At 40.1% G+C, this 13,451-nt stretch overlaps 1 protein-coding gene across 11 annotated transcripts in view; it reads right to left on the reverse strand.

Annotated features, from left to right (window-relative positions):
* FHOD3 (formin homology 2 domain containing 3) overlaps nt 1-13,451 on the reverse strand; it is a 388,584-nt gene that overhangs the window by 56,483 nt on the left and 318,650 nt on the right. For all 11 annotated transcript variants that reach the window (XM_069853399.1, XM_069853402.1, XM_069853398.1 and 8 more), the window contains 2 exons: nt 9,247-10,136; nt 2,423-2,581 (listed from right to left, as the gene is read on the reverse strand). In XM_069853399.1, the coding sequence (XP_069709500.1) occupies nt 2,423-2,581; nt 9,247-10,136 (1,049 nt within the window). The remainder of the gene's footprint in view (nt 1-2,422; nt 2,582-9,246; nt 10,137-13,451) is intronic.

Genomic DNA, 13,451 nt, shown 5'->3' on the forward strand with positions numbered 1-13,451 from the left:
TAGCTGTAATACCTCTTCTAGACAGTTAGCTATGCAGAAAAGCTTTTAAGTACTCACTGTGATGCAGTTTTTTAATTAGACCAACTGCATAATTTCTTTTTCACACTAGTCTTACCTCATTCAATACACTGATCTGCAATAAAGTATATTATATAGTAAATAATTTGGTTTAGACTCATTGGTTTTATGTAAATGAAGCTGATGCTTACACTCCTACTGACACATTCATCATCACTATCAATTATTTCCTAATATTTAGGAACCATTAGATATGAACTAGAAAACTTTTTAAAAACCTAGACTGAAAAGACAACCCCTGTTTCCTCTCAGATAACTCTAAGGTGAAACCCAATGTACAGATGGATACAGCGAAGACAATCAGGGAACAAAGCTTGTCTCCACTGTAGATCAAAGGGGCATTATGGAAAACTGAGGCAGGGCTCTGCTGAAAACAGTGGGACTCACAATGATGCATTTCTGTATCTCTCTGTGCACCTCTTGGACAATTCTGCATAGCTTAATCCAGCCCTCCATCTCACTATAAACATATATCTGACTGTAAAAAAATGTGCTACAAGAAAAATCTGCACCTTAGGGACTAAGAAATGGAATCTGAATTCAGTGCAGTTTTTTACCTGATAAGATATAAATAAATATGGAAAATTAATAAAAAAAAGCTCTCTTCTCCATGAACTTCATTCTTCCCAGCCAATGAAGGCTTCAGCCCTCAACGTGCAAAGTACCCAGGCTATGTTCCACTTACCCTTTTGTTTTTAAATATCTGAATGATCACATTCCGATTACTCACATCCTTAGCTTCAAGCTGTGGACACAGAACTCAGAAATCTTATTTGCTTTAGCACTGGGCAAGTATGTCTACAGTGTATCATTTCCCGGTTTCTGAATTCTTCAATTTGAAAGCTGTCTGCCTAATATGTTTTATATGAAATTATGGGTTTCTGGCAGCTAATGGAAAGAGACTGTCCAAAGGAGGGTGTGGTGGTAGAAGGTACTCGCAGCTGTGGACACCACAAGTGGTTGGCCATTGGACAGCCCAGATACCAATGTTGGCGCTGGAACGGGGGAGCTGTGAAGAGGAGCTGAACTTCCCTCAAGCTTGCCAGAGAAGGACACAACTTAAAGGAGAAGCTACATGGAAGAAAATAAAGATGTGTCCTTCTTTATCACCTGTTTTATGTTGGAATTTGTATGGAAACAACTGCCTACAGCACTGAGATGTAACCAATGGTCTGTGAGTTGGACTTGGCTGGAGGGATGCCTCTCTCTAACACTTTAAAGCTTCGTACTGAAAACTGCAGTGGCTGATATATGGGGTAGGCCATGAAAAATTACTATTTTGGCCTGATTTGTGACCTTCATAATATGAGTAAGGTATGTATATAGAAAATTAGCATAGATTTAGGAAGAAACTATATTCTAGTAGGGATAAATCAGGCCTTGCTTTTCAGCTAAAATGATCTTTTGCCTTAAGTATTTCTTTTGCGTGTAACTATTGGCAACTTCACTTCTATTCCAGCCAGCTTTTCTCGTTTTCTTCTGCAGTCAGCACAATGAAGGTAGAAAGGGGGAAATCATGAAACACCGTGCCAAACCTCTGAAAGGTGACTGTGAATCAATACATAACCTCTGCAGCTCAGCTACTGGTTGAGATCTGTAGTGGTGCAGATTACTCTTACTAGATAATATGGGTTTATTAAAAAAAACCCAACAAACTGAACTGAATACAACTACCAACACAACAGTAACAAACACAGGGAAGAAGCAAGCTGCTTTTACACTTCATAGAAGAAAAATGTTTTGATAAAAAAAATAAGCAGAGTTCATCTTGGATCTCGGTAAGAATATCTGCAAAGTCAAACATGTCATGGTAAAAATTACATCATCTGTAATCTTTATACCAACTGCTTTTCTTCAAACAACAGTAACACAGAAATGCTATTTTGAGCAGAACTAGTCAGTGTATTTGTTTTCCATTAGATATACAATCTAGAATGACTCCAACAGCTAGCTGGGCATGAACTTTATTAAACCCTATATCACTTGCATCAGCCCTAGTAACTCACTGCCTTTTCTTATTGCTCACAATATTTTGGTCAAGCTCCAGTGGAACACTCTGAAAATCTTGACAGAAATTAACACCATCATTACTCAAACTCAATTATAAACAAAGCAGAGAAATCCATGTTTACTGAGCATGCTCAACCTCATATGAATACTATATGCTTCTGAGCATGTTACATTGATTTAACAAGCTTCAACTCTCATTCACAATACAATGTTTTTGTAGAGTTTTCCTTTTCCCTGTTCCATAAAAAGTCTGGACTGTACCACGTGCAACATCAAAAAAAAAAAGCAAACATTGAAAATATAGACTTGAAGACATCAACTATTCTTTTCTTACCTCTATTCCTTCCTTGTTTAAGGCATATTCGTCAAAGTTCAAAATAGCAGTCTTGATAGTCCGGGGAGGGGGCAACACAGTCAAGCCAATATTAATAGCGTTGCTTCGTTTTGAGTCTAATACAATGATCTCCTGTCGTTTCCCATCTGCAGCAGTTTTCTTGGTAAAGAAGAAAACAACAATATTATTCCTTCAGCCTGTTCTATAAAGAAAAAGTCACTCCTTTCACTAATGACTTCCCCGACTCAAGGGTGCTGACACAGAATGTAAATCTAATGCATTTATAGTCCTCCAAAAAGCTGACTCTTCTATCACATCCTTGCTGGTATCAGCATAAGGTGCCAAGATTTAACCAGAGAACTGAACATAATTTCGGATGCTGTGCAAATCTAAGCTAGCCTGAGACACAGGAGTCCCTGCAAGGGCTGGGAGCGCTGCAGTTTAGGGCAGGAGTAAGCCTGATAAAAGCCTGAAGAAGTCTCTGCCAGGTGAAGGTTCTGCTGTGTGGCAGGACCGGCTGCCACAGGGTCGGTGGGGTAGCAGCTGGGCAGCCAGTGGGCTCTGGGGCTCAATTACCCTTGAATGGGTCAGCTCAGAGTGGAGTTGTCACTGATCTGCTCTCGCCTGCATGGCTGGCTGGGAAACATACAGTCTGGTTCCCACATGCCTGCCAGCATTCGCCTGTGTTATAAATCCACTGTAAGCATTGGCAAAGGAGTAGGTCACCTGTAGAGGCCTTTCTGGAGACACTGGTATGGTTTTCTGTCCTCTGTCCCCAGAGGAAGAGTATTCTACCTTGCTGCTCATGATAGGTCCATCAAGCCCTTTACAGGTGCATAATAATTTCAACCTTTCTGCTTTTTTCAAAGTTTTATTTGAGACTACACACAATCTTTGGATCTTACCTCCAGTATACACTACAGTATAAACAATAATGAAAGTACAAAGAACTAATGATATAAACTTTAAATTCCATTCTGGAGAAGACCCAATACGTTTTTAGCTCTTTCTGCCCATCCTTAAAGTGGCAAAATGCAAACCAAGTAGGAAAGGTGACTCACAAATCATTTAAAGGACATAACGCAGTGGTGAACATCGCCTTTGCTCTTACATGCCAGCACATCTCTCTTTCTCTCATTATCCCATCCTAGAAGGTTTCTCTTTGGCAATTGCAAGAGGAACTCAGCTCCTCATACACAGGGGCTTTTCCTCCCTCTCCATACACATGAATTTTGGAAACATATTTTTTCTGTTTCCTCTTCCTTTGCCCTATCACAGATGGGCTGAGAGATGCTGTCAAGCACAGGAATGTAGAGAGAAGACCAGCACATTGATGCAAGCAAGCACAGAGTTGCTTCACTATATATAAACCTGTGTTTCAGCACTAGACTGCAGAGACAGGACTGTGACCTGGACTGCGGTTAGTGGCTCTGGTAGCAGCAGCCTTAGCGTAGATGCATCTCAAAGGGGCAAAGAGAGACTAAGTGGTCCCTCTTTCTAGGCTGCAGTGTGGCAGCTCATAGAACTGTTTAGAACAGGGAATCATCTTTGTTGTTTACAGCAGCAGTATCTCTTGTATCTCTTGTAGATTTGGGGGAAGCCCAAGAGAAGACTCTCTCTGCCTGAGTCTCAGTCTGTGCTCTGGATTGCTTTTCAAACCATGGAGCTGTTCTTTACTTCCTTTGGGTCAGCACCACAGCCACTGAGTGAAAAAAATACTCTACTGCCAGGCCTAAATGCTGTTTCTACAGCGTGTTGGCAGAACTGTCTTAAGTTAGTTAACACGATTTTATAAAAATACCTCCAGCTGTGGGCCAGCCCAAGATGGGAATGCAGTTGTTTCATTACAAAGATGCCTTTTTCTGGCATAGCTCAGTTCCTTGCCTCCATAGGAAGAGGTAAGCCCACTGATCCCAGCAGGCTGCCCAGCTTGTGTGTGGCACCACAGCCCTTTCATCACACCAATATGATTAACGTGGTGTGATGCAGCTTCTATGTGCAGATGAGAGTGAAGGTAAGTGCAGTTTAGAGGAATTAGGGACTACCACACGTGTATGATCTGTGGAAGTAATAACAGGGCCAGCTTTTATAAACTACAGAAGAAACAACACTTTTGCAGTAAACAAGGTAACTTTTAGGAGAACAAAGATAACATTTGTTTTCAGTTTTCATACATTTGTTCTGTCAGAATGATTCTCTTCTTAACACCTTAAAAGAATCCCTGAAGCCTTCTTGAACTTTCCCTTCTTTGAGTAAGAGAGCCCTCTTTTTCTTGGGGAGCTACCTGAAGGATCTGAAATACAGCTTCTCATTTAAAGCAGTCATTTTTACTTCCAGGGCCATTAATCACATTTTCATGACCACAATTAGTGGCCAAGACCACATAAAACCAAGCAGGGTTCACCAGAAACTGCTTCTTCTAAGTTTGTATTGCAGTAAGCCTTTTTTAAACCACCACTTTTTACCTTCTTCTTCACAGCACAGAATTCCACAACTCTATAGAATTTATGCAAAAGGAAAAAAAGCTGGGGGAAAGGAGTTAAATTTAGGCTTCCCACATGCGGTATGGGTAAGTAAGCCTCAGATCTGCAGCTCTGTTTTTAGGCTCCTAAGCTTGACAAGAGAGACATATTCATTTGAGGGACATATGATGCTAACCGCTGGGATTTCTGCAATTGCAACAGTGTGCTTGCACTGAGTGATGAGCTATGAAAGACAGATGAGCTGTGTAGGGGATGTATGCACGTAAGTATTTTCCAGAAGTATAACTGTAGATGGGGCATAAAATTTTGGGGTAAGTAACTCTCTTCAAAAAGGATGGAAGAAGAGGTTTTAAATCTATTCCGAGGACGATGGCTGAGTTACAAATAAATTCTTTCCAAATAAATTAAAGGACAAAAAGCAAGATTTTACTACTATGAACTTTATTACCCTACTGCTAGGAGAAGTGCTTTTTGTCTGCAATGAAATTGCATATGTGTAAGTGTCTGACTGTTAAAATAAGCTACAACTACTAATTCCTATTACAATATTAAGTGACCACAGACTGCGCTTTATAAGTTCATTAACAGAGAATGACTTCAAGTGCCCAAGGGAACAGTGCACTACTGGACTTGATTTTAAATTTCAATGTGTCATTATGTCATTTATTTTATAAATAAAAAAATAATTATAAAATTCAAATATAACAGGTGGTATAATTTGGCAAACGTTCCTGCAAAGTATCAACAAGTACAATGAACTAAGATATCTACGAGACCTAACTATCAAGACTCTGTTACCTCTATTGAAAGCTGAGTAGTCCTGATAGGTTATTTCAAAAGCATTACCATCCCACAGAACTGATTCGCAGTCTGATAAACATATAGTCTAAAACATTCCTCTTTGCTTTAATTAATACATGAAGCAGAAAAATTTAAATTACTTTTCCAGTGATCACATCAGTAAGTGATCATATACGAGCATTAAGTCCGAAATATCTTCTGCCATTAAATTGGTTGAACAATGTGCACCAGTACTATAGAAAAAAATGGGCAATCCATTAATACTGAGATGGCTTTTCTCTTTTTTTTTTTTTTTTTTTGTATTTCTATCTCAATTAGCAAGGATTTAGTTCTGGGGCTTTAAAATGGAATCACTCAGCTGCCACTGACTTTGTCTAGTATACATACGTATAATCTCTTTCAGAAATTCTGGTCCACATTTATGACTTGTCTTGGCATTTATTCAAATTGAAACACATGTTTTCAAAAGGAGTCTGTGGTATATACATGTGCACATGAAAACACATTCACTCACCTCTCCCTTCTACTAGCTTTTATGCCTGTGGGCACATGATGGATCACTGTATCCCACAGGGTATAGATGAATCAGCAAAACAATACTTTCAAATGACACACAGAACCAAGTGGATGGCAGAAGGGCTGAACGGCACATTTGATTCAGTAATGTTTGCATGTTTTCATTTATCTTTGCAGAAAAATAAATATGTTGAAGTACTTTGCCAAAATACCTGGTTTGTTTGGCAGAGGGAAAAGGAAAGAAATTCTAGACTGGCTTGGAGGGGATACTCCATCACTCTCTATTCACAAATATAATGCCGTAGTCCTCTATTCTACAAAACATTCTGCAACTAAAGGTGCTCCACTGATTGTAACCAATATGCAAGTTGTCCAGTGTGGCACAAGTTTCCTAAAATCAGAAATCTCCCCCCCAGAAGCTCCCCCCTCCAATCCCAGATTATACCCCTCAATTTAAAACCCACTTTATTTTATTGCAATCTGTTGTGTTCAACGAAAAACTTCTCATGACACAGGAAGTAGCTGTTTATAGCTGTGTTGTGGAAATCACATTGAAGGATTAGAAACTGGAGTAAAATAGGTTACAGCTGTATGAAAAAGCATATGCACGGGATAGAGCCAAGATCCCCCTGCACACCCTGACTTCGCTTTTCCTCTCATCCTTCTGGACTGTTCCTTTTCCATGCACCTGCTTCCATCTATTGCTATGAAATCTGGAGACTGTTGATTTGTTGCTCTGTGCTCTTTTTTTAAGCTGAACCAACTGAGCTATGAGTCAGACTTTATGATATTATAGAATAAACCTGTTTTGGATTGCAGCCATTGGACAGGAGAAACGAGACACAACGGGGAATGTACTCCCTGGAAACAAACCAAGCAGTCTGGAAAAAGAGAGAGCTATCCTAATTTGAGTGCAATCTTCATACCAAACCTCAAGTCTTTTATGGATTCAGCGGTCTGCTTAATTATTCCCACTCTCACTTGGTCTAAGGACGATCTCCTACCCTGGAAGACTCTCTGGATTCACTAAAGCCAGGCAGGAGTCTCAGAAGTCTCAGAAGGGTAGACTTTCACTGCGTTTCTCCTCGGTCACTATTGTCTTCTCTAGAGACAATGAGACTTCTATGTCTGTGTCATGGGGCAGGGTAGAAAGAGAGCCAAAAGTATAAGGTCTCATGCCAAGAGCAGTTATTAGTCTCCAAGAGGAAAGCAGTCACCTAAATCATTCTTCAGACTTGCACTAATTTCAAAGAAACCTGCTCACTCATCTTCCAGCCAGAAACCAAAAGCTGTGCCAGAGCATCAGGCAGGTTTGGGAAACAAGTGTGAGGGAGGGAAAATGGCCAAATGTAGTTTGGGAATGTGCACAGTGAATGACTGGAAAAGTAAACATGTCAAAATTCCAATAATTCAACATTTTATCAAAATTTCAGGTGAGAGTAAAAAACTAAGACTCAGCCAGAGCAATCCGTCACAATATTGGCATTTAGCACAAATCTCAAGTTTGGAAATGGCAAATATGTCATCATTCCACATTCAATTCAAGGAATTAAAGTTTTTATGGAGCTAAGAAAATGCTCTCATTCCTTCCATCTAAGAGCCATCTGTGGCAGATTTGTATTTACAGGGAGAGAGATGAGGAGTAACATGCCATGACATCACCAGCATTCCTTCCTCAGCAGAAAAGGAATTAAGAGACAGAAATTAATCTCATCATCGGCCAAATGAATGATCACTTAAATGTGTTTAGAGATCTGCTATGCCTTCCATTTCAGATCTAAATGTATCTGTGTCACAAAAATTTCAAAGAACAGAAATGGCAGGATCTAAGCAAGCCACCTATTTATGCACCTGTTGTTTGCTAGGTACTTAATGAGGGGCTTGATTGTTTAAATTGCAATGCTTCCACTTGGTCAAGAAGCTCCAGAATGAGAATTAGAAAATTTTGAGTTAATAACCAAGATAAGTGACATGGAGAATTTTTACGATGAGACATCCAGTCTCCCCAGATTAAGAAAAAACAATAATATATATAACAAATTCTGCCGGCCTGAGAGAAGTAAAATTGAATATAGTTGCTGACTGTTTTTTATGTCACTATAAAATATAAAGGCATACAGAAAAAACATACAAGTAATTTATTTATTTTAAGTAGGAGAGACTAACATGTTTTACTAGCATTTTAATTGGAAAAAACTCATTGCTTCCCTGATAACGTTGTTCTGCTTAAAAAAAAAAATTAGGCAGCCATGAAAAACAAATGTTCAAGCTAATAACTTTTTTAATACTACTTCAAATTCCTATTAAATGTAACTATAAAAGACTTCCTTTTGTTGCTGCCTATAATGTTAAACAGCCGTGTCATCAGTCATCGTGAATTTACAACACTAAACAAGAGGGAATCGAAGCTAGAGAGGTATTTCTCGTGCGAGTTTCTATCCTGAAATTGCCACATTGTACAAATTAAGGATTTAAAATAGGTCTGTTCACCACTATAAAAGAAGGAAAAAAACAACACCCCTGCAGCATTTAGCTGTAAACTTGGCCCAGCTGATAAATCGATCCTTCAGAACAAAGCACACATGTAGGCTCTTTGCAGCAGATCCAGTTTGATATTCTAATCTTTCCACATAATGACTGGGAAAATATTACCAAACAGAGAACTGTCAAATACACAGTTATGAATCATCACACCATGACCTTTATATGAATGTAACAGAAAACAGTTCAGAGTTCAATACCTAGTTTGGCAATCAGCTATGAGCAAGATAATGTAAAGTTTGTATTCCCCACCTGATATCCCAAAACCAGTAGACCTGAGACAGGAGGGCAGCTTGGCTGGTATACCACCCCTGGTTCATCTACTAGTTTTAGGCCATGGAATATCTTCCATCATAGGCCAAGCTAGAAATATGTCCAGTAATTTCCACTGTTTTCATATAAACAACATAAATCACCTAGATCTAAGTCAGAATCAATACCAATACTATAGCAAAATAACAGCAAGCTGAATATGAGCTGTACCTTCGTGACAGGCAGTTCCTTGGATTTAGACTCAAAGAGATGCTCCAGTTTGGAAGTGTCCACCTTAATGGGTTCCAGTTTCGACCACAGGAATTCTCTGCAGCGTTTGTTGTTTTTACACTGCCACTCAAATGGCCGTACCTCGTTCCAAAACAGACGGATGGTTTTCTTCTTCTTTATAAATGCTGGCTGACCCCTAGAAACCTGGGTTGACCCTAAACCCTGAGGAGTGCTGAAGAGTGGAGGAGGAGCCAATAAATTAGCAGAGGGTGGAGGTGGAGGTGGACATCCAAACAGGGGGGGAGGTGGTGGAGGAGGCATACCCAGAAAAGAAGGTGGAGGTGGAGGAGGGGGAACAAGGGAGTCCCCAGGACCCATATCCATGTCCAACACATCTACATCATCCTCCTCCCCCAAGTCTGTAAAATCCATGTCTTTGATTTTAAGTTCTCTAGGATTAGCCATGAGCTGATCCCAGATGTAGTCAGATTCCTTCTTTGGCTGTGCTGGTGTTTTCTCAGGGACCTGTTCACTGATTTCATCTTCAGGCATGGCTGTCCCCTTGGCCAGCTCACCACTGTTGAATTTTTCTGCAAAGGCTTTCACGCTGCCTTGGTTGTCCAGATTTCCAATCTCCATCTTTTTGACACTTTCATCTTTGGCCTGCTTTGTGGCCTGAAGGATAGAGATCCTACTGGCTAGGCTAGTGAGTGACTCCTCGCTTTCCGCCGTCTCCTTCTTTTCCTCCTTCGCCTCCAGCTCCTTTTCCTCTTCATCCTTGGGCTTTTTGTTATGCGCATACAACATGTCCAGCATAAACCGCTTGCTGTTGAGGATGTTGCTGCACTGCTCATTCACACCAGCATCCTGAATGGTCTGTGACCATGGACCTGCAATCACATACACACAGATGGGAAGAGTCAAGGAAAGGGAGCCAGAGCACCAAGACCACTCTTCAATATACCAGAAAAAATCTGGAGGACTCATGCATTATTAGTCTGACACTGCGCAAGGAGTAGCTCCGAAAATTTTGAAATAAGCAACAGTGCTGATATATAGCCCAATCATCATGGACCAGGACTAATTCTCCAAAAAGGAATGGGAGCAGAAAATAATCAGCATAGCTTAGGAGGGACTATATAACTGTCAGGATTTCAAGGTTCAGGTTTCTCCTGAAACCTGCCATGCTTCATTTGGTATGTACTATCTTGGCTCATATTATACATAAATGCTCAGAACTTTAATAATCCAGAATGGGGTTTAAGTATCATGACAATGGCACAGAACAGGTTATCACTGAACTTTTCACTAGGCTATAAATTGGAACCACACCAGGAAAACTTCCCTATTTTTACAGGGGCCTTCCCTGTCTGATGTCTAGGTCAACAGGTTACTGCTTACTCCTCCTCCATCCTCTCTGCTGGTTAGGGGAGGACACCTTTCACATCTGGCTGTTCCTCAGACCTCCTGGCTACGTACCTGGGCCATCTTCACAACACGGACTATATGAATCCCAGAGCAGGATGCGTACCCAGGGCACAGCTCTCAGGGCAATTCAGCGAGTATACGCAAAAGTATAATTTTAATAATTATTTCTAGGAATATCAGCACCTTTATAAAAGATTTTTGAAAATGCTGCTAATCAACTGCTGTTACCTTCCCTGTAATATATGATGGCATTGAAAGCCTAATGGCTTTCTTCCCATATCTTAATCATCTAACGCGTCACTGTAATGAAGACTACTGCTTTTCTCAACAATAATCTGCAAAATACCATGTGTGAGACAGCACCATAAATAACAAACTATAGTGGTCAAATTGTAAAAATAAATGATGTAAGCGTCTCTTCAGCTATGTTTCCCTGAATGTAATACTGCTAACTAATGTGGATAATGTGTATAAAATCTATGGTGTTTCTTTTTTTCCAATGGGCATCAGATGAAGTGATTAAATACGGACAGATAGCTCTTCACACTTACTGTATTTCCTGTACAGGATTCCTTCTGTTCCCCATAGTCTTTACACATTTTATTAATATATTTTCATAAACTCTATTTTTTAAACAGATTTTGACTGCTGCCTGCTCTCCTCTTGGCCCCTTGTAGTCAAAGTTCTTTTATACCTGTCAGTTGCCCTTTTTCTTAAACTTCCATTTTATCTTAATTTCTGCCCTTGTGCTCCCACCTTTTTCAACACTTCAGAGTTTTAAACATCTTTTACAGCTTCCTTCATCAACCAAGTTGCTTTCTTACCATGACATCTAGCCCTGTGCTCAGAGAAGGTGTCCCCTCGGTGAAATCCACACCCAGGGCCCCACAACTCTCCCCTACTGCCCCAATTTAAAATAACAGCACATTAAAATATAAGACAAGTCTCAGAGCACAAAGCATACAGTCAGCAATGACTCTCACCTTTACTCAGAGTAACCTTTGAATCAAATTTTAAAAGGAGTCCAGAGGTTTATCCCCAGATAAAAGAAAGACTTTTTTTTTTTTTTTCAGCAATGGATACAACCTCCAATACTGTTTCCTTCTATTTCCCTGCAGGAGGCTTGACTGCTTCCATTACTTATTTATTTTTCTTCAGACAAAATCATGGGACTGCTTTCTCCTCAAAATTTGTCACTTAGGGTAATGCCTTAGATTTGTCTCTGTGGCAGTTTCACTAGATTATGTGCCTAGACCACTCCTTCCTCACACCACAGATTTTACCCAGGTGAGCCCCCACACAGGATTTTCCCCTACTCCCAGACTTTCCTTCAAACATGTTCAAGATTCTTCCCAGGATCCATCCTACAAATCCCACATAACCTTTACTCTCTCAGTTTCACCACCTGGGATTCTTTTGCAAAACTGCTCATCAAAATTCCCCCAGACACAAGCTCTAATTTGGGCTTCCCAAGTCTGTCTCCATCTCCCCAAGCTGATCAGAGGTTATTGCTGTGAACACTCTTGCTGCCTTGGTGGCCTTTTCTGCCCTTCTCTCCACGGGGAAAGGTTTGAAATACCATTGGAGAAACAAGACTTCTTGGAAGCCAAATTCAAAAGGATGGCTAATGAAGGAGGAGCCAAGACCAAAAGATTTTTTGTTTTCTTCTTCCTTAATGCATCTGGGCAAAACCAATGGGCCACCTCATAAATGGCAAACTGCACATTAGGCATGTGAGAACTGCTGGAGAAAGTGCTTTCATTTGCTTTTTGAATCTCCTCACCTACTAGAGAGCAAACAACTCACTCTATGAGACCTCCTACATAGCACAATCTAATAAATGCTTGTTTTATAGGTAACGTAGGTCTATTTTAAGATGTTGATTGCTCGATAACAGGGTACATTTTCTTACCTTTTAACAGAAAGTACAGAAGCACTTAATTAGAGTGGGAATAGGTTGGTAACAGACAAGGGGAAAAAAATCTGTATCCTGTTCTCCCTTACTTACACTTGGACCATCTTAGAATATGCCACAGTGTAACATCCTTCATCTATCACAGATCCCCTCCCTTTCCTACATATATATCTATCATGATTACAATAGGATTCTAAGTGACTCAAACTTGGTGCTGGCTGAAAGGAAGACAGCTCTTAAATGTAGAGTGAAATTAAATTAATCCTTCCCAGAAAAAGAGAAAAGTGATTTAAACATGAACACTATAATTTGACAGTTTGTGAGGTAACCCTTGTGATTCAGAGCTGTCTTCTTTCTTTCAGGAAAAAGCAAGACTATTTCATACTCTGAAGCAATTCTTGTTTTTTCTAGAATTTAGAAAAATTAGGACAACACACTTCACTGTTCAGCCCTAAGAACACTTGGGAACCAAATACCCTACTTACGTTACACTCCTTTACTTCCCTATAAAAATGGGAAAAGAGTAATTAATCAACAAAGGTCCACATCTTCCTTTTACTCCCTCCCTGCTTGGGCTGCATGACAAACTCTCATTGTCATTACCTTTTCAGACAGAAAATTGGTTCTTAAGTGTTTTCTAGGCTGAGCCTTTACAGGTGCCTGGTGGCATATCTGACTGGAGTCACTGGTCACTACAGAACTTGTCTTTTCCAGACATCTTTTCTATGTGTCTTCTCCAGTCCTATCTTAGAAGCTCCAATGTATCTCTCTCTCTCTGCTTTCTGAAGCCTAACCAAGACATGAGAATTTGAGGGAAGGAACAAACATCCCAGCCCTCATTGCTCTTCCATTTCCACTAACA

Source organism: Phaenicophaeus curvirostris, chromosome 3 (assembly GCF_032191515.1).
Source record: "Phaenicophaeus curvirostris isolate KB17595 chromosome 3, BPBGC_Pcur_1.0, whole genome shotgun sequence".
NCBI lineage: Eukaryota > Metazoa > Chordata > Aves > Cuculiformes > Cuculidae > Phaenicophaeus > Phaenicophaeus curvirostris.